This window comes from Xenopus laevis, chromosome 8L, assembly GCF_017654675.1.
Source record: "Xenopus laevis strain J_2021 chromosome 8L, Xenopus_laevis_v10.1, whole genome shotgun sequence".
Lineage (NCBI taxonomy): Eukaryota > Metazoa > Chordata > Amphibia > Anura > Pipidae > Xenopus > Xenopus laevis.
This window is the reverse complement of record NC_054385.1, coordinates 73,067,818-73,092,361: the sequence shown is the minus strand read 5'-3', so window position 1 is coordinate 73,092,361 and position 24,544 is coordinate 73,067,818. Positions and strand designations below refer to the sequence as shown.

The 24,544-nt window shown below is 40.6% G+C and overlaps 1 protein-coding gene across 2 annotated transcripts; it reads right to left on the bottom strand.

Annotated features, from left to right (window-relative positions):
- Positions 1 to 899: 899 nt before the first annotated feature.
- On the bottom strand, positions 900 to 18,840 carry znf410.L (zinc finger protein 410 L homeolog). 2 transcript variants are annotated; one of them, NM_001091532.1, is given in 10 exon segments: positions 900 to 1,485; positions 1,989 to 2,087; positions 2,166 to 2,255; positions 2,334 to 2,515; positions 4,708 to 4,867; positions 5,409 to 5,600; positions 14,372 to 14,575; positions 15,801 to 15,930; positions 17,434 to 17,508; positions 18,525 to 18,660. In NM_001091532.1, coding segments are annotated over 9 exon segments (1,212 nt in total). In that variant the 5' UTR covers positions 17,467 to 17,508; positions 18,525 to 18,660; the 3' UTR covers positions 900 to 1,363.
- Positions 18,841 to 24,544: the final 5,704 nt, after the last annotated feature.

Below are 24,544 nucleotides of genomic sequence, written 5' to 3'. Positions count from 1 at the left end.
GAATGTACTTAATGCTGTTAGCTTCATCAATCTCAGACCATTCTCTGTCTGTAAATTGCATGGGAGATGCTACTACTTTCTGACATGGTTCATTAATAATTTTTGTTGTTACAGAAGTGCTGACTGCAGAGCTTGATTGTAAAAAACATTCAAGAGAACAATGAGATTCATTAAAAAATGATTTGTAAGATTAGATTATTCTATAGAGACCTACATTGTTCGGGGGGTATAGTTTTCCTTTAAGAATATGTAAGACATGTTTCTGTGATGTAGGATATGTACCATTAAAACTAGGGATGCACCAAATCCACTATTTTGGATTTGGCTGAACCCCCAAATCCTTTGTGAAAGATTTGGCTGAATACATTGTTTTATGAAGAAAAGTCACGTGATTTTAACGATTCCAGGAATAAGGATTCGGCGGAATCCTGCTGAAAAAGGCAGAATTCTGGATGAATACTGACCCGAATCCTGGATTCGGTGTATCCCTAATTTAAACTGACTTTTACTCATACTTTTACAAGGTTGCCAAATGAGCAGATCTTTACCCGATTTGGCCACCTACACTCTAGGGCAAATAAACTGATTTGACCACCGACATTCTGGAAGAAGCCTGATCCAGTAGTCTGGCTTCTTGGCCAACAATCTGATCATAATTGATGCCTATGCAGGCTAATCTAGAGAGGCCACATCAACGTGTCAACACAGCCATTAATCCCAAAGGATAGCTATCTGGATGATTTTTTATGAAAAATGTTCTTCCTTATCATAGATTCTGTCATCCACAAATCTTTTACAAGTGGACACACCTTCCGCCTCCTACCCTTAGATATTCCAATACCCATGGACTTTAATTCACACTATATAGAGATACCAAAAACAAACAGTTATCACATTTCTTGGCTAAATCTGTGGTTTAACGGTTTATTTTTGAGTGTGCAGCCTTATGAGCCCTTCCATTCTGGTTTACTGTTTAGGTATCTGAATATAAATTAAAGAAAATGTGATTACCCATTTGGGAGCAGGGCCCTGTGTGAGAGCTGCTGTGCACCCTGAAATGTACACACAAAACTATGTCCTGGTACTTCAGAAATAGTACCAACCCAAAGATGAAAATTCCAGCTGGAGTCTCATTTTAGCAGCAGAATCCACTTGCAAGGAGTGACAAGTACCATGCTTGTTCTGCTACAGGGTCTTATATTCATATAATCCAAGTTTGTTTTTCCACATCGTCTCTGCAGCAAGCTCATTTATGTCACTGAAACATCATTTGCTTATGCTTTGTTCTTTAGAGAAGGACTACTTGTAATCCCACGTAGACCAAAGGGTTTATGATGAACAAAAAAAGTCAAAATAATTGGATTTAGTTCAACAAAATGGACACATCCTCTTCGTATGTTGGCCTTTCTGATACCACAGAAAGCAGATGGGAATGCTGCAGAGTCTCTTGTACAGTATGTGTGCAGTGGGATGAGGCATTCTGGTCTGTAAAACAACAAATCCACAAATAATTAAAAATCTTCGGATCATCTGTTCAGTTAGCAGGCCAGTAGTCTGCCATTTTAAGAAAGGTCAGTAGTTTGCCATTATAAGGAAGTTTTAGGTCCTTTCTTTAACATCTATGTGCACTTTACATTCTGCTACCCAGAGCAATATAGATGTATGCTTTTGGCCCTCTCACAGACCCAAATGAAAGCACAGGTCTATGGAATCTTACAGCAACCCCTCTGTATTATATTTTATATTCCCTTTACTTAACACATTTCAACTGGAATCTGAGACAAAAAGCAATGTGTTATTTGTTATTAAAGCGTTTTAAAAGCTACACAGAAAAATACCAAGCTCCCTAATTTTTACCACAATAGCAATAGGGTAGCAGCAATGCAATCAGATACAAATAAGATACCAGGTTTTTTTTTCAAATCCTTGATTTCAACTGCCTGTATTCAGCTCTATGGGCTACTCTTATTGGTCACATAAAAACGTACCATCAGTGCTCCTTGAGTGATGTTTTCTTAAATGGGCATTTCTGCTACCACTCTGAGAGAAAGTTTTACCACACACAGGGCACTGATGAGATTTTACCCCTGAAAAACAAGATTAAGAGCTTAAACACATGAATCAGTTCTGGAATACTGGATGTTAAAGGAAATAAATGAAGGTACCTGAATGGACAACCTGATGTTTCCGAAGACTTGAATATTCTGCAAAAGAACGTCCACACCCCTCCATCTCACAAATAAATGGTTTCTCTCCTGTAGAAACATATGATCAGGGGTTAACCATAATATTCCCTTATACCCATTCCAGGTCTGTAGAAATCACAAACACACCAGTATGGATACGGAGATGATTCTTCAGGTTGCCAGCTGTAGTAAACTGTTTACCGCAGCCTGGCTCTGAGCACAGGAAAGGTTTCTCCCCATTGTGAGTGCGCATGTGAACTTTCAGTCTTTGCAGGACATAGAACCTCTTTCTACAACCTTCTGACGGACATTCAAAGGAACGGTCATTTCTGATAAGAAAAAAAGGACAAGCAAGATTCAATTGATGATGGTGCAATAGCAAGCACTGCTGCCTTGCCTGGAGCCCAAGGTTCAATAGCAGGCACTACAAGCAGTATATACGTTTTCCCAGTGCTTGCATAAGTTTCTGATAAAATTGTCCACAATGTGTGTAAGTGTGTAAGATTATGATATATTAATAATAATAATATACCTCACCCCTCTTACTAGGGTTACGGTTCTTTCGAGCAAGCAAACAAAGATTCCACACCAATAAGTGTATATTAAAGTGATTATATTGTTTAATAAATAAATTGACTGTTACACAAGGATTACAATTAAACTAAAACCCAATTGCCATGACCACATGAATAGAAAATTATATCAAAACCAAGATGGCAATTTCTTACAAGTGTAGGGACCTTAGATTTCTTAGTTCTGCAGAATATGGCACTATATGAATACAGAATAATTACCAGCATTTTGGCTGCCATGTGTGGGTATGAAGAATTAGAAAAAACAATCCAACTGGTCCATCTCACCACATCACTGACTCAATTTGTAAGGCAGCCTAGTGTCTTAACAGGTACTGCAGTAAAAATTTTCCACTTCTTCCAATGGGTACATTAAAATCCTAGTATTTTCTGTTGCTGCCACTGAATCATCCATATTCTAAAATGTCTCAGTGGTCTCCTGAAGAAGAGTACTGTTCTAGGGCTTCAGAAAAGATTACTTGTCTTTTCCTGTTCTTATTCCTGTATGGTTTGGCACTGCATCTCTAAATAAATAAAAGCACCACTGGAGTGCCTGAAAGGATTACTAACGCACCAACAAGGATTCACTATTTTCTTCCTACCACAGTGTAGGAGAAGGAATAGGGATTCTGCACTAAGAGAGAGGATGGTCTGAGCAATGGCACTAAAAAGAAAACAAAACCTCGCCTCTGATAATCCCACAAAACTAATAACAATCTTATACCACAATATTCTGGCAGGAACACCCTCACCTTTCACGTCTGCCCAAGCGCGGTGGTCAAAACAAATACCGACTCTCTCCCAAGATAACTGGGATGAAGCAACTGAGCATATGTATAAACTTCTTACCTCGATTCAAGACAAACTAATACAATACAAACTCTTCCACCAATTATATGTAACCCCAATCAAGCTTAAACGCATGGGGAAGTCTCCCCATGAACATTGCCCTCGATGTAACACCCAACAAGCCAATTTCTACCACATGCTCTGGAAATGACCGACCATAGGCGCTTACTGGGCACAAATAATCCAAACTCTGGCCACGGAGCTGGGGTCCCCACATATTGTATCTCCCTCGTTCTGCTTACTAGGAATCCAGGATGATGTCCTCACAACCAACCAGGCCCGCTTGAGGTATTACTATATTAAATGTTATATTGCACTGGATGAGCCCTAATCCACCTACCAGAGACTCCTGGATGCGCCTGGTTAACTCCAATATTCCTCTCATTAAACTTACTTGCGAGGCCAGAGGTAGCTACAAAAAAAATTGATAAAATATGGAGCCCCTGGTGGGAATCAAGACTGGGAGCCTCAGCAACTTTCAATCTAACCGAAGTCAGAGCTGCCAGTGCCTTTGAGACCTACATGGGAATTAGTAGACCTCCATACTTAATCAAACATGACTCCCAATATGCTTTTTATATTATATAACACACTATATCCACTGCATACCTGAAATCTATCTATAATGTTTATGGTTTTTTTTCTTTTATGCTTCACTGTATAACTTTAAATAAAAACAATTAAAAAGTTTCCTTTAAAAAAAAGAAAGAAAACAAAACAAGTCTTGGAGGAAACATGCAGATGTACCCCTTTTTAATCATAGGATTTTCTCTCTTGCCATGGCCTAAGCACACTCTAGGCCACAGCACACATTGTATTGTTAATTCAGTCCTCCCTCTTTACACTTTGGAGAAGTAGGTTACGGGGTACAGCCTTTAAATAAAAAATGGCCATATATGAGGCTGGTGGCAGTTTTCTTTGAGTGATATTCCATGGTATGATTGCTCACTTTTTTATGATGCACTGGACAGCAAAAGTGGAATTGAACCCCCAATATTTAAAAAACCTTTATGCTACACCAAGAGGGCAGAAGGTTACCTTACTACATTATTCTGATTTAATTTATAATCATTTTGAGAAATGCCATAGTATCAACCCACCTATGCGTCTTTAGATGGTAACGAAGGTGTGTTGGCCACACAAAAGACCTGTCACAGCCTTGGAAAGAGCAATGCAGCCGTTTCTCTCGAGGGGACTGCTTTGGTGGTGGCAGGGAAGTTCGTGTGTCTGTTTCTGTAAAATTGCTCAGAGCGGTTTCTCCTAGAATTAAAAGAAACAAAAAAGAGAAAATTAAATATATTCTATGAAACAAATAAACAATATTTTGTGAATGTTTCAATCTGTTCCTTCACGATTGCTGAGAATTATGGTTAGTGATTTACTGAACTTAGTTGTGCATCACCTTCAGGGACTTTATTCAGGATGAATGCCACCATCTCAATTCAGTGGTTACTACACATGATTTGTGCAAATGGCTGTGTGAGTACACCTGCTCTTCATCCAACCAGTAACCTTCCACCTTACTGCAATTACATTTATTTCAGACTACATAAACAAAAACCCAGAAGTAACACAAAATACCTTTGTCTGTCCTTTTAAGTACATTTTGCACCCTGTTAGGCTGATAACATACCAAGAGTGATCCAGGACATTTGCATTATTTAGCAAAATACACCCAAGTGTTAGACTAGAATAACAAGGGACAAAACATTCAAATGCAATACCTGTAAATGAAATAAGTTCATATAAAAGCACAAAGTTCTCATTTATAAGTAGTAGATTTTGTAAAAAATTCTCATACCAACACTATTTGTCTTGACACTTTTTGCCAGTTGTGCCCGTGTGGCAGCAATTAGACTATCATGGGCCAGCTCCTGTACCCGTAAGTACCAGGGTGTGTTACTGTCTGTGCAGTCATTGGAAAGGAAATCACTGCCAGAGTCTTCAACCTCATCTTGGACAAAAACAAGGTGTTCTGATGGAGAAGTCAGGCCTAAAGGAAAACAAAGTTAAGCATTACAACCAGTATCTGCTTCTTACTGTAGCATTCTCTAATCTTCCAGAGCTAGCCATTATATACACATTTGAAGACTGCTTAAAAATACAAGTCTCACGTGGGAGATGCAAATATTATAAGTATATATTACATTTTATATCAAACCTTTTCTTCCAAAAACATTATATACTGTATGTTCTAATGTTGTGCAACCCCCTTTTGTTTAGTGTAATAGAAAATCAGATTTGTACTGCTGAAAGCTCAGTGAAAGCAATTGTTGGACCTAAAAGGAAAATTGAATTAAATTAAATCCCCTGGCCCTTGCAGGCACAATATACGCCACTGCACTTAAAATACTGTGCCTGTGACAAGGTATTTAATTTAAATGTAAAACTTTATTTAATTGTATAAACACTAAGCAAGCACCAAATCAATAATCCTCCATAAATTGGGACCACATACCGAACAACAAGTTTGAAAGAAATTTGCATATTGAAATTTAACATAAAAAAAATTTGCATCACCTCAGTTATCCTGAACTTTAAAGTCTAAATATTAAACATCACAGCTGCAAGGAAAGGAAGCTGTGGAAAACAATAACTTACAACTGGAAACCTATTTGTCACATTCGGTATCCCAAAACTAAGAACAAACGGCAAGGTTTCGGTCACGGCTCACACTTCTTAAATCCTTAAATCCTTTTCTCTTGTCCTACATTGGGGGCACAGGCACCATGGGGATGAAGATCCTGTTGCTTGGAGAAAGGACACTAAAAGGTTAAAGTGGCTCCTCCTCCTGCTCTGGGCTTCATCCCCTGCCTACTCCCTCAAACCTCGGTTTTCTGGCCGAAGAAGGATGACTAGCCCTACCTTGTAACCCAAGGTCAGTGGAGCAGGAGCTCCTCCCCAAGGCAAGTTAAGCACGCTTCTTCTCGAACCTTTACTGGTATACTGTCCTGCTGGTAACACCAGTTCGGATTTAACATTTGAACTGAACTTAACAAAACTTGAACTAAGTTTTTAGTGAAATGCAGGGAATGCAGGACAATAGAAAATTATTTAATGGGAAGTACAAAAATCTATTTTTCTCTTGCCTAGATTGGGGGACACAGGCACCATGGGGATGTCCTAAAGCTACCCATGAGGGCGGGACTAACCCCTAGTGTTCAGGAAACAACCGCCTGTAACGCATTCCTCCCAAAGCTCACTTTGGCTGAGGCAAGTGTATGTACCTTGTAAAATTCGGAGAAGGAGGCGTGAATGGAGGACCATACTGCAGCCCTACAAACCTGTTCCACTGAAGCCTGTTGGCGAATCGCCCAAGAAGTACTGATTGAGCGGGTAGAATGAGCCCAGACTCCAAATGGCGGTGTCTTACCTTGAACTGTGTAGGCCTTTAGAATGCCATTCCTTATCCATCTAGCAATGGTTGTTTTTGAAGCTCGAAGACCCTTTCTTGGTCCCTCTGGTATGACAAATAGATTGTCGTTTTCTGAATGCCCTTAGTTGCCTTAGTGTACGTCTGAAGGGCTCTAACTACATCTAGGTTGTGTAGTTTTCGATCTGGTGTTGTCTTTGGTTCAGGGCAGAAAGAGGGTACTATCATGTCCTGATTAAGGTGAAATTCCGATACCACCTTTAGAAGGAATTCCGGTGTTGGTCTCATGACCACCTTGTCCTACATGTATGGAGGTCGATAGGATAGAGCTGCCAGCTCAGATACTCGTCTAGTCGAGGTGATCGCGAGTAGGAATACCACCTTGACTGGGATTGTGTAGGCAGTGGAAGTGCCTTCAGAGGCTCAAACGGGTGTTCCTGCATTACAGAGAGTACCAAATTTACATCCCATGGAGGTATAGGATGACGGTACACCAATTATAATGCGCCCTGTAGGAAAGTCCTGATGTTTGGCATTAGAGCCAACTGCTGCTGGAAAAGGATGGATAAGGTCGATTGCACCAGAGGAAGGACCCTTGAGGTCCGAAACATGTTGTGCTTGCAACTTGAATAAAATCACTTGAAAATACAGCTCTCCAGTGAACCTTCTTCTACATGATACCTTTGCTCTGGATATGGCAAAACCAGATCACTGTATGATAGAGCTACCAACTGATGCCTGAAACATTTGTTTTTGTCTGGATAAGGTTGATACCTGTACCTTAAGCAAGCTGAGTGCCAATCCTTTGTTTAGGCCCTCCTGAAGAAACCGTAAGAAGTTACTCTCATCCCAGATCTGTGGGTCTCGTGCATTGGACTCGTACCAGGAAATGAATGTTTTCCATACTCTGGGATAGATACGTGCCGACACTGGTTTTCAGGCCCTTAATAATGTCGGTATGGCCTCCTGTGGAACTCCTGATCTGGATAGAATTAGGGCTTCATTCATTGTGTACTCGGGTGGACGATCGTCCCTGTGAGAGGAGGTCCTCTTGGTCTGGAAGATGGAATGGGGCATCTGCTGCTAGGCTTATTAGTTCCGTGAACCATGTGCAACACGGCCAGTATGGGGTCACCAGTATTGTCTCTACCCCCTTGGCCAGAGGAGGGAAGACATAAACCAGGTACCACTAGTGTGTCTACCGCCAGTGCTAGGGGGTCTTTGCTTCTTGCGATGAACTCTGCAAGCTTGTTGTTGTACCTGGATTCCATCAGGTCGAAGTCTGGCCTGCCCCACCTTGTTACAATCTGCTGAAAGACCCTGTAAAGTCCACTCTAAGTGATCTATTGTTTCACGTCTGAGGAAATCTGGCATCCAATTGTCCACTCCAGGAATGTGTACTGTGGAGATTGCTGGTACTGTCTTCTCCGCCCACAGTAGGATTCTTTGTGCCTCTGCAAGAGTAGCTTGACTTCTTGTGCCTCCCTGGTGGTTGATGTAAGCAACCGATGTCACGTTGTCTGGCTGTACTCTTACCGGTCATCCTCTTAAGAGTGTTTGACCAATGAAGTAATGAGAGGTATATTGCTCTGAGTTCCAATATGTCGATGGCGAGCGACTGCTCCTCTGGTGTCCAACGACCCTGCACTGTCTGATTCCCTAGGACTCCTCCCTATCCTTGCAGACTGGCATCGGTTGTGATGACCATCCACTAGTGGTTGGGGAATGGAGTGAAGCGTCGTCGACTGGGTCCACCAGGAGAGTGATGCCCGAGCTGTGCTTGATACGGTTATTCTGCAATCCAGATCCACTTGGTTCTACCTCTGGTGTTGTAAGATTAGTCTTTGTAGTGGTCTGGTGTGTAGTTGTGTGCAAGGGATGTCCAGAAAAGATGCAACCATTGTTCCCAGGGCCCTCATGGCAGAGAGTAGTGGTACATGTTCTGTCATCTGAAGTATAAACAACCGGCTGTGAAAAGAAGAGATCTTGTCCTGCGGGAGGAAAGCTCTCCCTGCCACAGTATTCAGAATTAGTCCTAAGTATTCTGTACTCTGAGACTGGAATAGCTTTGCTTTCTGGAAGTTGATGCATCAACCCATTTGAGTCAGTGTTGCCAAGGCCTTAGATGGGGCCTTGACCAGGAGGTCATCCAGGTATGGTATGACGCCCACCCCCTGCAAACGTAGCCCCACTAGGGCTGTTGTCATCACCTTCGTGAAAACCATTGGTGAGGAAGATAGCCAGAATGGGAGAGCCACAAATTGCCAGTGTTCTCTTGCCACATAGAAATGAAAGAAAACTATGATGGTTGGGGTGCATTGGCACGTGTAGATACTCATCCTTGATGATGATCACAGCCATGAATTCCTCCCTTTCCAGTGACATGAGCAGTAATTGAACGGATTCCATCTTAAAGTGGTGCTTTCTGACATGGTCGTTGAGAGCCTTCAAGTCTAAGACCAAGCGAAAGGACCCATCCTTCTTGGGTACTATAAACATATTTGAGTAGAAATCATGGCCCCTTTCCACTACCCCGCCACAGCTAAGGTGTGTAAAACTTACTGAAAGGCTGAGTGCTTGGGTTCCTGGTGGAAGCCTCAAGACGAAGAACCTTTCTTGGGGCAGGTGTGTGTGTTTATAAGATAGCCGTGAGAAATTATTTGCAGAACCCAAGGATCCTAGACCCTTTGCCACCACACCTCCCGAAAGCTTCTTAAGCGCCCACCTAAGAGAATGCTCTCTGGGGTGGGCACCTCCTCATGCAGAGGGTGGTTTGTCCTGGGGAGGCTTTGCTGCACTCCTGTTTCCAGACCAGTAATAGTTCTGTCTTGACTGGAACCTGGGGCGGTTGGATACTTGGTGCTTCTCCGGTTTTGTCCTTTGCCTTGGACTATGGTTCTGGCGAAAGGGACAAAAAATGGCCTTCTCTTGGATTGGACAGAGGCTCTTGCGTCAAGTAGTGCCCCTCCCCCAGCCGCTGTGAATATAGCCTTACAGAAACCCTTAAGGTGCTCGTCTATAGGATCCTTGAAGGATGCAGAGTCGGCGACAGGGATAGTGGTGGTTTTGGATAGTCTTGAGACCGGTGGGTCCACCACAGAGAAAATTGGACCCTGGTCCGGTGTTTTCCACTGTGTCTTTACAATGTCGTCCAGCTGTTCGTACGCTGGGAAGACACAAGAGGACTTCTTTTGTCTCTTAAAAATGTTTTTCCTTGGGTCTGCCATAGCCAGAGAGTCCTCTAGGCATAGAGCCTGTAAAACTGCCTGAATGACTCTCAACCTCCCTTTGTGATCTAGGAGCATCCTGCCTCTCCAAAGAGGATCTGCCCTTTCTTCCCCTGAGCCCTCTTCCTGTTCATCGGGAGAGCCCCGTGGGGAAATAGGTTGGCACTTTGGTGCCCTTTTTTTGAGTGCCTATCTTGTGGGGGTGTGTGGACAGGCGATCTAGAACCTTGTCCAGTGTTTTCGGTATTCTGGCTAGGTTTTGCAGACCTGCTCTGAATCTGAGCCCATTTGAGTAGCCGTAGCTGTCGCAGAGCTGGCTGGTAGGGCTGTATTTGATTGGTAGGATGCAGGGGTTGTTGTAGGGGCAGGTCTGCAGGAAACACACACAAGCTCAGTCGAAGCGCTAGGCAATTTAGCCTTGCAAGAAGTGCAAGTAAAATAGGTTATTATGGGAGTACTGTGTGCTGTAGCCTGGGACTTGGGAAGGGACTGTTCCCCTGCCCTGTCTGTCATGGGTAAGGAGCTAGGAGGGTAACATCGGTAAGAGGGGTCCCCCTAAGTTTGTTATGCCCTTTATAGTAGGGTGGAAGCCCAGCAGAAGAGGAACCACTGCTCCCTTTACGTGTCACAGTTTTTGCAGAAAAACCCTGTGAAAAATAGTATAGTAGGGAGGCTTCCCTTATTAACAGATTGCTTTGCGGATGTGATGGAAGAAGTTGTGCGGTAAGAGAATGGACCTTACCAAGATTGCGCCGTCGGGCATGCAGTCGGACGTGTAGGGAGAAGAACCGCGCTGCTAGAGTTCCAGCCCACAGTGGGAAAATAGTGTGCGCCCGTAGATGCACTGGTTATCACTAAGTTTGCGCTCCCCCCCTGACTGGAATAGTAGGCGAACAAGGCTCCCATAAGAATAGAAACTGGGTGGGGAATGGGCGCTGGAGAGTCAGCAACAGAAAGGAGAGAGAAAGAATGGGGAGAGAGGGAGGTAATACTTACCACCTTGGCCAGTCATGTGTGCTCATTTAACTGCACCCTGTGTTGGCTGCTGGTTCAGCCTCAGGGGAGTGGGAACCAGTTGCCCAGGGTGATGGGGTGGAGCCCCCCCAGCCTGCAGCCTCTGTAGAGAGGAAAGGCCCATGAGCTGTTCGTGGAACAAAGACCCTTGGCTGGAGGGACTCTGGACACTTGCCCCTTTAGTGGCATGGTCCTGACCATAGTCTGTACCACTGCTCCCAGCCACGTAGTGTTCGTCCTCCTTCTGAGGACACTAAAAGAAAACTAAGTTTTGAGGAAGTAGGCAGGGGATGAAGCCTAGAGCAGGAGGAGGAGCCACTTTAACCTTTTTGTGTCCTTTCTCCAAGCAACAGGGTCTTCATCCCCATAGTGCCTGTGTCCCCCAATCTAGGCAAGAGAAAAAAATCCTTTGGCTTTGGAAGGAGTTACTTGGATGCCGCCGGGTCTTAAAGTGAGAAAACCAAGGAGAGAGTTCAGGACAGACAAGGGAACCATAATGTATGAGAGGAAGGACTGGGAAAGGGGAAAGAGGAAGTGTAGTTGAGGGACAGACGGAGGTCAATACCAATCAGCAATGCAGTAAAAATTCAGGATCCGAGAGAATGGACAGAAACAGGCAAAGGTCAGTAAAGACAGCGAACTAACAGAATTTAGGGACAGGCAAGGGTCAAAGAACAGATAATCAGACTTGAATCACACCAGGAACTATCAGGAAATAGGTCTACATTGGGCAACATGAATAAGGACGTGGAGACTGTAAATATTTGAAATTTGCGCCAAGAGAATGCCACACACGTGCCGAGAAGAATATACACGCACATGCATCAAGCCTGGAAGTGGTGTGCATCTGAAGAGGAGAAGACTTGTGATGGGCGGCCTGCCAGGTAACCTCACATTACCCCCCCAGAGGGGGCCACCGGACCCCTAGATTTATCAGGAAATTTTGCATGAAATTGCCGTATAAGCCAAATAGCCCCAAACATCAGAGGCAGGGACCCAAGATCTCCTCAGGACCATAACCTTTCCAGTGTACCAGGTACTGTAATTTATCTCTGGAAAGGCTAGAATCTACTAACCTCTGTACCAAATATTCAGACTGATTTTTAACAGAAATCGGAGGAAGAGAATGCTATTGAACAGTTCTGGCAGGCTTTAACAAAGAAACATGAAAAGAATTAGAAATTCTGTGTTCAGGAGGAAGTTCTGACCAAAACAGTGCTGGGATAAATAATTTCTGATCCAGCAATTGGAATTTGGGTCCCAGCTTGGCAGAAGAAACTTTCAATGGAATATTTTTGAAAGATTCTATCACCAACCTAATACCCAGGTGACACTTTACGATGCCCTTTTGTTAAATAATATACCCCAGAAAGTGAATAGAGGGCACTTGGCATATAACAGATTCTGCCTTAAAGTGATACTGACACTAGAAAAACTACTTTTTAAAATAAGATTGTACATTAAAATTCACCTATAGGTCATCAATGATTGTTTTTTTGCTGAGAGGTTTGTTTTTGTAAGCAATTGTTATTTGAAGGTTCTAAACCTGACTGCTTTGCTAACCTGACTGTCAGGCAAAGTTTCCAATGCTAACGTAATGTAAAAGCATTGTGCAAATAATTTATGGCAAAGTTATAAGTTGCTTTCAAAGGCAATATTATGATAAATGTAAAAAAAAAGTTTAATTTCTGGTGTCAGTATCTCTTTAACCTACATAACACCTTCTGAACATTGGCATGATGATCGGTTAAATTAGAAGTATAAATTAGAATATCATCTAGGTACACCACTACACAGCAACCCAGAAGATCAGAAACGTCATTTACAATTTCTTGAAAAGACGCTGGGGCATTGCATATGCCACAAGTATTCATAATGTGTTAAAGGCAGTCTTCCATACACTGCCTTCTCTGATTCTAATAAGATTATATGCACCTCTAAGATCAAGTTTAGAAAAAGCTGTGGCACCCTTAACTCTATCAAAGAGTTCTGAAATCAAGGGAAGACCTCTATAATCTATGCACGGCCTTAGTCCACCATCTTTTTTTCTCTACAAAAAAAAGAAGCCGGCACCCGCAGGTGAAGAGGAAGACTTTATAACCCCTCTTTCCAGGTTTTCCATCATATACTCTTCCGTGGCTTGAGATTCTGGAAGATAAGTAGGGTATGTCCTTCCCCAAGAGGGAGAGGAGCCTGGAATTAAATAAATAGCACAGTCGTAAGGCCTGTGTGAAGAAAGGGTCTCGGCAGCATTTTTAGAGAATACGTCTGCAGGAAGAGTAGCAGGAAGGTAGCCCTTCTACAGACACAGCAAGAACCTGGGAAGATTTAGGCAAGATACCTCACAGCCTGCCCCCACCGAAGGATCTTGTTAGTAACCCAATCCATTTGGGGATTGTGTTTCTATAACCAGGGGAGGCCTAGAATCACAGGAGTATGAGGACAATTGATAAAAAAAAAAAAGATATCTGTTCAGAATGATTAGTACCCATAGATATGAAGAGATTTTCAGACTGGGAAGACACTAACCCACATTCTAAGGAACTACCACCGATAGCAAATAGTTTGATTGATGGAACACGGGGCTGTGTGGGTGTGCCATGTCTTTGTACAAAATTAACATCCAAGAAGTTCCCTCTATCCTCACAATACAGACACTAGCCATTAGCCTGCCTTCAGAGGACTAACTGCATGGGTGCTACTGAAGTTTGGGTATCAACTCTGAGGGTAAATTATGAGGGATAGAAGCAGTTCTCCCCTGAAGTCTTTCCCTATGCCTCCTATCAATTTGTACAGCGAGGTGCATAAACGCATCAAGGGAGGACGAAGCAGGAAAATTATTAATGGTTAATTATGCTATCATTGATAGCATCTGAAAGTCCTACTCTGAACTGACTGCGTAAGGCAGTATCATTCCAGCCCGTTTCTACCACCAATCAGTGAAATTCAGTACAATAATCCTTGACCCCAGACGTGGCGTGCGCCCGGAGAGGAGAAGACTTGCAGCGGAGAGGAGCCCAACGCCTGCCAGGTGTTTCTACACCATAAGACTGCACTCAAAGAATTTTGAAATATTTCTCTATAAGAGAAAATCCAGCTGCAGTAAATGATTTTGTAAAAACAGTAGAACACCAGGAAACAACAAATTACCTGTTCTAGCTAGATTGAGGAGAATGAAGGAAGAATTGTCATTGGTAGGTAAGTCACTGAGCAGCGAGGAAGGTTCAGAAGGTGAAAGCAATGCAATGGGTTTCTCGTCTCTAGAATCTGTGCAGTGATCAATGTCCACTTGGAGGCTGTTCAGCAAGGAAGTACCTGAATCCTTAGCTGGCATACCTTGAGCTACAGGAGCATCTGTAGAAATTGCCAGAATTAATAAAATATTTAAGAATCCAAAAAACAATAATTAAGCACCAAAATTACACAAATATTATAGTACAGATGTGATTAGCGGTATCTACTCGTATCAGAGCTGAAAGTTGACACAGCACACTCTCTACGTGGCTAATACTTTTGCCAACAGCTGAGATTAAACAGGCTTAACATGGTGCCACTGCCAGCAACTCAAGACCCATTTTGAACTGCTATTAAACCTTTTAAATAAAAGTCTATATTTGAACTTTTAATTGGCCCACTTAAGGGATGGTTCACCTTTCAGTTGACTTTTAGTATGCTATAGCCTTTACTTTCTCATTTAAAGTGGATCTAAATCCAAATAAATGGATGAATGTAAATTTACTTTGAGTGGTCCTCTGGGCATTTTTGAAATGTACACTATTTTTACATATTTAGTGGTTTCTAAGATATTATCAGTTTAAGACTACAAATACCAAGCTTTCAGCACAACAGCAGAGTGCCAGTAACACAAAGGGGTCTATTTATCATGCTGTGTAAAAAGTGGAATAAAAAAATTACCAGTGATTTTGCTAAAAGCAACAAATCAGATCTTTACTTTGTGTTCTAACTGTTGAAATCGAATTGCTGATTGGTTGCTCTGGCCAACATCACTGGTAATACTACACACTACTTTTTTCCAATCATGATAAATAAGGCCCTAAATGTGCATGTGCTTTCTATATAGTCAGTTAACCCTATAGTTGCAGGCAAAAGCCTGCCAATAGCAGTCTAAAAGTGAAAAATAGAAAATTAATAAAAATTGCAAAAGTCAGCAACATCATTTGTTTAAGTTTACATCAATTCATTGTTTAGGTTTAGATCCCCTTTTAATGAGTAGGTAGAAGCTTTTAGGGAAAGAGTGTGTTTTAAGTTGACAAATATGGTTCACTTTGATGTAAAGGGCTCTTTTCCTGCCTCGGTAATGACTGCTTCCACCTTGCTGTAGTTTTCAAACCATATTATTTTAAGACCCAGTGTATGTTCTCTATTAATTGACAAAAACAGATGTATGAAGGTAAAGTAAGGGCCACTATGTTTACTCTTCTAATACTTCAAGTAATTTTATTTTGGTTCAATAGGAACTCAATAACTTAACAGAGCATAGTTACTTTATGTGAAAGTGCAAAATCTTTTAAAAATAAGAATTATGTAGAACCAAACCTTTATTGGAAAAGGGTAATACCTGGTAACAGCAAGGAGCCACATTCCGAGGGTTCGGGAAGGAGAGACAAACATGCTATGTCTTTTGGGTCACCTTCCACCAGTTCTTCTCCCAGAGGAATGGAAGTATTCTGTACAAACTCAACCAGCAGCTGCAAGAGATGACATGTTTCAAACAGAGTAGTTCCTGGTAGGAGGAGTGCCTACTTATAACTTAACTTAAAACACTAAATGTAACTTAAAACAAACATGTGTAGAAATGTCATATTTTATATAATGCACTCATATAATGAACTTACTGCTCCAGCCTAAAGCTTCAAAATCACTATAACAATAGCCTTAAAAGTTGTGCATACAAGCTCCCCCCATCTTGGATTTTGTTAGGAGTGTCAGTGCACATGCTCAGTGTGGTCTGCGCAACTGTTGCGAAGTTAAGCTTAGGGGTTGTTGAAAATCATCAAGCTCAGTAAACTGACAGCAGCCCAGAGCTTGTGCTGTAAATTATCAGAAAGGAAAACAGAGAGCTACTGGGGGCACCTTTAGAGACACAGAGCTTCCCTGCCAAAGGCTTTTGTCAAATAGGGGATTAGTCCTTTCTATATAGTTATTGTGACAAATCCCTTTTAAACTGGAATGTGTCACTATCCCTTTAACACAATATATATTATGTAATATAAGATTTACTTAATGGTTGCAAACATTATCAATACTATTTGTGCTTGTATGTGGAGGTGCATTCCCTGCTATTAGTGACTACGTCTATTTCCACTTGTTGCCATACCTTGCGTAATGGCAGGGACCCTTCATATTAAATTCACAAAAACTGGGTGCTCCTAAGCCTGATATTGATATATAATGAAACATTCTTATGCAAACGCTGACTCATCACTTTATAAACTGTGCCTCATTAACAACGCTCACCAAATATTACTGATGCTTTGATTGCCCATGCCCTGAACCCGTTGCTAGGAAATATTAATAAAGTTTCATATGAAACAGAGTTAATCAACGTTCCTATTTGATGGCCTGGGTGCAGCACCCTCAACCCGCAGCAAGAGGAGACTCCAACCAACAGACACTATCAAAAGAGTGCGCACTTCACAGGTCTATGGAGTGTGTGATCTTTTGATGGTGTCTGTCGTAAGAATCATAGATATACTTATGGTAGCAAAACTTGTATTACTGTAAAATCCATCATGTTAATAAAAGCTACTGTACAGAAACTAGACCAATGTACTTATATAATACATATAGGAAATATGTACCTCTAACGTTTAGTAATTAAATTGAATTAATCTGTATTAAATTGAATTAAAAAGAAAAAAAATGCAATCATGTGAACAGTAATAATGAAACGTAAGAAAGAAAATGGTAAACTAAGTTGTGTCGGCACTTAGAAATAAGGTAAGGCATTTCTGCACATCACTGGTGTAAGGGAAACCCACAGAATACTGACTGAAGCAGAATGATAGGAAGGAAAGAGAAAGCAGCAGAGAAAGGAAAGGATCCAATTACCAAAGACTGTCTGAGAATGAGAACATTTACCCAACTCACAAGATTAGTTCCAGTCAGAGCAAACCCCAGTGAAAAGAATAAGTCACCAAATATGAAAGAACAAGTTGTACTGTAGTCTTGTAGGCAGATCCAATGCTCACCTCTGGTTTGGACTGCAGCTCATCTGATAACATTGGTACAGTTCTAATACAAAGCAGATCCAGAGAGGAAACCACCTGAAATGAAACCATATAAATCACTATTGCTGTCCTTTTGCATAACGTTCCATCATGAATGACACAGTTATGTAAAAGCATTTACTCTTCAGATAGGCCCAGAATTAAGTATGTACTCTAGCTTCCTGCTCCTAATTTCCTTTTCAAAAGAACCAAATCTATTGTAATCACATAAAAAGGTTCTTAAAATGTACAAAGTTGGCATTTATAAATGTTTCCTAGCTGAACAGTGTGGGTAACCAAACCCCCACTGAATCAATAATGTTCAGCCAAAACCATAAAAACCAATGACGAATAACCTGCTTTGGAGTGTGACTAGGTCAGAAATGCGTGGCCTACACTCCCTACAAACTGATGGAACAAATGTTATTGGGACCATCCATCAGATTAGTGTCATTGGACCATGCACTTGTGGCCTAACTAGTCTAGCATCTATCTATGCCAACACTATGCCCAAGAGTTGCCAGCTTGTTACTGAAACAAATTGGTTATGACTTGTCAAACCAATCGCCCCTCTGATTGAAAAATAGTCCCAGGCCTGCTAGTGTAGGCCTTTTTATTATTGTAGGCTTAGTTTCAATCTTAAAGATGCTTAGGAAGTCAGGTTGGTTTCTGCTTCTGCAGGTAATCTAGTCAGCAACTCCTACTGTTTCTGAGTATGGCCAGGAAGCTTGGGTGACTGTTTCAACATAAATCCTTGGTTTTGAAGAAAAACAAAATATCCTGTAATATTTTTAAAAGATGTCAATATCCCTTTAAATCCACATGCGGTTCTATTGTTATTGAAGTCGACAGATATAACACAGAATCTGACAGCTGAAATCTGGATCACAATGTCACTGTCGGAAGAGAACTGCCCTTAAGAAAAATGCTTTCTTTTTTTTTAGAGCCGCTCTATTTATTGCTACAGCTTCTCCATCGCCTCTCAGCGCAAGTTTCATAGTGTAGTGGTCCTGCTCAAGAGTTTTTGTTCCTGCAGAGAATCTCCCAACATTCTTTAACCTAGTTTTTCTCACCTCCCAGCGATCGCTTTCTTTCCACCGTTTCTAATCTGTGATCTGCCCACAACACAGAATCTACTAGACCCAAACAAATTCCCCTTTCTCTCTTTGGAAGAGCAGCTTGAGCACAGAAACCGGAAGTCAGTATGCCAACATTCCGTACAAGGGGCGGGTCTAAAAGAGCCACAAAAAAAAATTACAAGAGAGTAGTTTATCTGTCTGGAGATTTGCTATTTGTTTATAAAGGAACCGGAAGTAGATATGCTATTTTACTAAATATAACGCATTGAAGACATGTTCTAGACTAGAAATCGTGCTACTGTCACTTCTCGCAGGAACCGGAAGTATTGACAATTCGTACAGTAACCGGATGTCATGGGATTATTAACTCCGTACGGACACAGGTCATGTCATTTATTGTGTTGCAGAAGACGGAAGTACTTCACAACTTGTCACCTTAGCCTTCTTTTAAGCATGCGACTCTTTCCTGGGCTCCTGATATCCCACGGCCTGCATTGGCCATCTTTTACATGTTCATTGATGGTTTATTGTTCCTAGAGGGTATTAGGGTTAATCCATGTGCAGCTATTTCCTATTATACATAATATTATACATTTTAGTAAAGAACATTGTCTGTTATTAAATAACATATATAGGTGGGTGTGCTCTGCTATATTGAAGCTCTAAAAAAACAACTGTCTAGTTATCAGCACTAGACACATTTGCAACTTTGATTAGCTTCTTTTGGCCAGTGAAAAAAAAAATGTTATTGGTTGTTTTGGTCCAGACATGTCTTGAGAAAGGTCCAGACTGGACCGAAACGTTGACAAATAAACTTCACTTTGCTTGATCTCATTATGAAGTCCTGACATGATAGGGAACTGAAGCCTGTATTTGCTTGTGTGACTGCAGGGCTGTGATTGGCTATCCCCTTCCTACTGTGCTTCTGGCAGGGACCGTTGGGACACACCCACCCCTCCTTTGAAACACAGACAGGGGCCATAGCAGATCTTTAGGGAGCTCCAATAAAGGGGCCATTTTTGAAGATAATATTCATTTTCAGCCCCCAAGTACATCTTATATCATCATGGGGAAATAAAGTTTTTTTTGTTTTTTTTTCCCCCCCCCCTCATGCTTGAAAAGAGATAACTCTGCCTCTCCAATATTCATCTTGACACATATCTTTGAGGATATTCTATTGGTATAGATGCCATATACACATGTTCCTGTGTCTTCATAAAAGCTTGAACTTTGCAGATATCGTTTCTTCTCTGGACTTTCTTGGTTGGTTGGAGAGTAATAATTAAGTGCATAGAAAATAATCGCATTCAGTTAGAGCATTCAGTAGTGGTTCAGTTTTTATTCAATGTAGCTGTGTTTATTGTAAGAATTATTCAGGGTAGAACAAATAACAGTATTCAGATGTAGCAACACAAAACTGCCAATTTTTTTGCCATTATCTTGTCTTTAGGGTATGTTTAATATAAAATTGGGAAAATGGCTGATTAGCTTATTAAATGACATAGGAAGACTGTCACCCTCTATTATAATATCACAGCAGAATAAAACTAGAAATGCTATGCTAAATACTATTGTTGTTTACCTTGAAAGAAACTACTAAGTGTGCTTTTTTTTTCTTGCAGGAGAAAGATTTAATTCCCAAGGTCCTTGTTCCTCGTTTCAACTCTCATCACAATAATTATACAAAAATGTATTAGATTCCCAGCCGAGGTAACGTGGATCGTGCTAAAATGGCAGTGATTGAATACAAAGAGAATCCATACCCTCCACTGATCACACCAAAAAAAGACAATGAAAAGACTCTATTAAACCAGCTTGTGAACGGTTATCAACTAGAGAAGGGTAAAATTGCTTTAAACTCACTTAAGCACATAGTGGGCCACGTTTATGAATGTTTTTGTACATCTCTATATTTTTATTTATTTATTTATTTTTATAAATATATATATATATATATTTTTTTTTTTCTTTTTCTTTGTAGATGGCTTAAATAGTTGTCGTTTTCAATATAGTAATCTATAAGAGATGGTGCACTCCCTTTACAAAATTACTCAAATGGCAAAGTGTATCAGAAACTTTTAACAATTAAGGCTTTGAAAAAAAAATTGTTCTAATTTTAAGTTTATCTCTTTTTGGAGGGTTTTGAAATCTCAATAAAATACACTCTGCACAGTTAGTGTGGAATGTGAATTAAGTGTTTAGCAGGTGTTACAAACCAAAAGGTGTTTGACACTAAAAAGATGTTCTGCAAGGAATTGCAGTAGGGAGACTGTAAGTACCCAGTGTAAGGATGACTTCCAGCAGGTTGTCTGGTGTTGCTCTGTGTATCTTGTCACATGTATGTGATCTTGGAGCAGCAGTTCTATGCAGCATTTACTTGTGAGAGATACAGGTGGGGTTTCCTCATGGAATCTTTATTAAAGAATGGCAACCTGCACCATTGAGGAGGGTCTGCAAACATGTAGGAACATAGGAGGCTCCGAGAGCAACCACTGGCAGGGGCAATGAAGTTGGGGGTAGGGAAGGACAGTGGAGGCTAATGAGGCAGACAGGTTTGTTACAGTTAAGAGGGGAAGCAGGGGATGGAAGGGCAGGGAGGCTGGTCACATCACAACAGATTTGCCATTTTGGATGAAGATGCTGGGTAAGCCAACTCTCAGAACGCTCTGGGGGTCAGTGTCTCTCATACAGGTGGGGGAGGAGGGAGTGCTAGGAAGGAAATGCAGGTTATAGTTATAGGGAATTCAATCATTAGCAAGGTGGATATGGTAATTTGTCTCCAGGACACTGCATGAAAACTGTGTTTCTTGCCTGGTGCTACGGTTTGGTAGAAGTGGTACAACAAGTAGGGACTAGGGACACGGTACAAAGACAAAGTTGGGGGTGAGAATACTAAAGAATGATTTTTAAAAAAAATGGGTGAAAAGCTGAGGATTTCCTTTAAAGGAGAACTAAACCCTAAAAATGAATAGGGCTAGAAATGCCATGTTTTATATACTGAACTTATTGCACCAGCCTAAATTTTCTGCTTCTCAATGGCAGCAATGATCCAGGACTTCAAACTTGTCACATATTGGAAAGTGTCTGTGACACTCACGCGCTCAGTCGGCTCTGAGTAGCTGTTGAGAAGCTTAGGGGTCGTCTTAAATTATCAGAAAAAGAGGTTGGACTGTAAAATAAGATTATGCTACAGGGCTGATTATTAACTTCTGATGCTAGTTGCATTGGTTTCTGTGCTGCCATGTAATAATTAATTACTAATCAGCCTTGTACTGTGACATTTATAGTCTATGTGTACTGTATATTTTGAGTTGGTCCCTAAGCTCAGTAAGTGACAGCAGCACAAAGCATGCAGTGAATCTGCAGAAAAGAAGATGGGGAGCTACATGGGCATATTTGGAGACACAGGGCTTTGGTTGCCTTGGACTGGCACAGAAGCTAGAAACAATATGTACAACAGTTCTAGCCTACTTCTTTAGTTTAAATTTCCTTGTCCTTTAAATAACTCTTGAGATTACCGATGCCACAAGCAACGTTAAGGGTAGGGCCAGACAATGCAGATCTTTGCTACTGCTCTGCTGTCAATGTGCCTGCGCACAAATACATTGCCTCTGCTCAGGGGCATGCAGATAAATGGATTTCTGTGCAAAATCAGTACTACCAGGACATTAAATAGGAACAAGTTTATAAACTTGTTGCATGACAATTTTATGTCACAGGTTGTTGACAGGCCAATCAGAAATCATACTTTACTGGATATATGGTTAACTAAACAGAACATATAGTAAATGTACAAGTAGTTGAACACCTGTGTAACATAATGTTATCTCATATAATGTTTAGTGCATAAAGCAAATAAACAAGACTTGACAGACTGAAGTACTTCAGAGCATAGATCGGAGCATTATTTTTTCTGCTAAAAACACAGAAATGGTTGACATTTAAAATTATATTAAATAATCAATTTCTTCCCTTATCAAGTAAATGTATGTGGCTTCATTTGAAGTTGGAAAGAAGGTAACAGGAAAGAAGAGGAAAGCATTTAAAAACTACACGTTGGAGAGTACAGAGACTGTGTATATAAACACAATAACAAGTGTTGTAAAATAGAAATCAGAAAGGCAAGGATATAAAATGAGGAATGGATTGCGGCAGAGGCAAAGACTGACCCCAAACCTCCAAAAATATAATAATATAATAGTAAAAAGCTGTGGCTCTATTAAATAATGGAAATAATGTATTTATAAAGGATACTGGAAAGGCAAATGTGCTTAGTTATTCAGTGTACTGTATACCCCCCATCAGGGGGCAGGGGCATGGAGCCTGGTGCAGCTGCACCTCCTACACCCCTGGTAGTTCTGCCACTGTTGTTAAATTTAAAGTCATGTACTTGGGATGTAAAAATTATGGATGCTCTGAATCCAGGATTCGTTCGGGATTCTGCCCGGTCAAACCGAATCCGAATCCTAATTTTAATACGCAAATTAGGGGCGGGAGGGAAATCACGTGATTCGGCAATTTCAACTATCTGGTTGCTAGGGTCCACATTACCTTAGAAACTATGTATTTATTTAATTAAGGGACTGTAATCTGAATAGAAAGAGGTGTAATAAAAACTAGCAATAATAATAAAGGTATGGTCTTGGAGAATTTGTTTTTTAGATGGGATCAATGATCCCCATTTGAAAGCTGGAAAGAGTCACAAGAAAAAGGCAAATAATGACAAAAACTATAAAACATAAATAATGAAGACAAAATTAAAAGTTGCTTAGAATTGTCTATTCTATAACATACTAAGGGGGTTATTTACTAAGCTCCGAATACTCCAAATTCCCTGAAATCCAAAAAATTTGTGATTTTTTTGTGTTATAGTAAGCTTTTAAAAAAATCACGAATTTTTCGGAATCTATTAAACTGCGAGGGCTAAAAAGCCAGAATATAAAAACACGGCATCTCAAACTTGTCGAGGCTGCATAAAAGTCAATGGGAACAGTCCCATTGATTTTTGGTTGTGTCAGGGGTTTCAGGCAATTTCACAATGTTTTCTGAGCTTTTGGGTGAAAACTCTGAAAAATACAGAGTTTTCGGGGGAAATTCACCAAAAAATCGTGAAAATCTGAGCTTTTCCGGCAAATGTACCGGTAATTTTCAGGAAAATTTAATAATAAATAAACGTTAACAACCCGAGCGGGTTAGATTGGAGTTTGTAGCAGCCGATATTGAGATAAATTTGGACCTTGATAAATAACCCCCTACAAGTTAACTTAAAGGTGAACCACCTCTTTAAGGGGCTATGTGATGACAATGTCTAAATATATAGGGGACCATATAATAAACTGTCTAATGCTTTATTTAACCTGACACAGATTATAATTAGGAAGTTGACCTTCTCGGAGATCACAATAACTGCGCTTTACCACCCAGGCACTAAACCTTTTCATTGAACGTCCAAATCATAAAATGTTCTGTGGTGATAATTTGACACATATTTTTTTTTTTCTTTCTTTTATTTTTATGTGAGTTCATAAAAACACTTTCCTGGCTGTCAGTAAATTGTAAATAAAAAAAGCATAAAACTCCTGGGAATCCTTTAGCATTCCCTAGTTCAATATTTATAATAAATGCAACCTCAGTTTTAATGCTAAAGTGATATGTAAAACCACAGATTTGAAAGAGTACTTTATTGTTCATATCACTGTAAAAACACATATCAATTTCATAGAGTTGACAATTACCATAGTGCACAAATGGGAAAGCTGTTGCTTTAATTCACCTATAGGGAAGGATGCCACTGTGTGATCCTAATACTGTAATTGGACCCAATAATTCCACCAAATGTTTCCTTTTTTGTTTAAACAAAATTATATAATTTTTTTCTGTAATAATTTCACTACATTTCTTTGCGGAAATGATTTTATAATTCCCCCCCCCCCAAACATTTAAAATTCATATTTCTTCCATATAATTTTGCTTAATAACTGACTTTTCAAACTGATAAATATCAAGTGTTTATA

Bases quoted from the DNA above. Each gene is read 5' to 3' on its own strand.
- znf410.L (XM_018228842.2), bottom strand. From the start codon at position 17,466: ATGTTATCAGATGAGCTGCAGTCCAAACCAGAG. The intron at 4,868-5,408 runs GTATGAGAATTT...TTTTAATTCTAG, and splicing joins TGTCAAGACAAATAGTGTTG to GAGAAACCGCTCTGAGCAAT. The intron at 1,486-2,165 runs GTACCTTCATTT...GTTGTTTTACAG, and splicing joins ACATCAGGTTGTCCATTCAG to ACCAGAATGCCTCATCCCAC.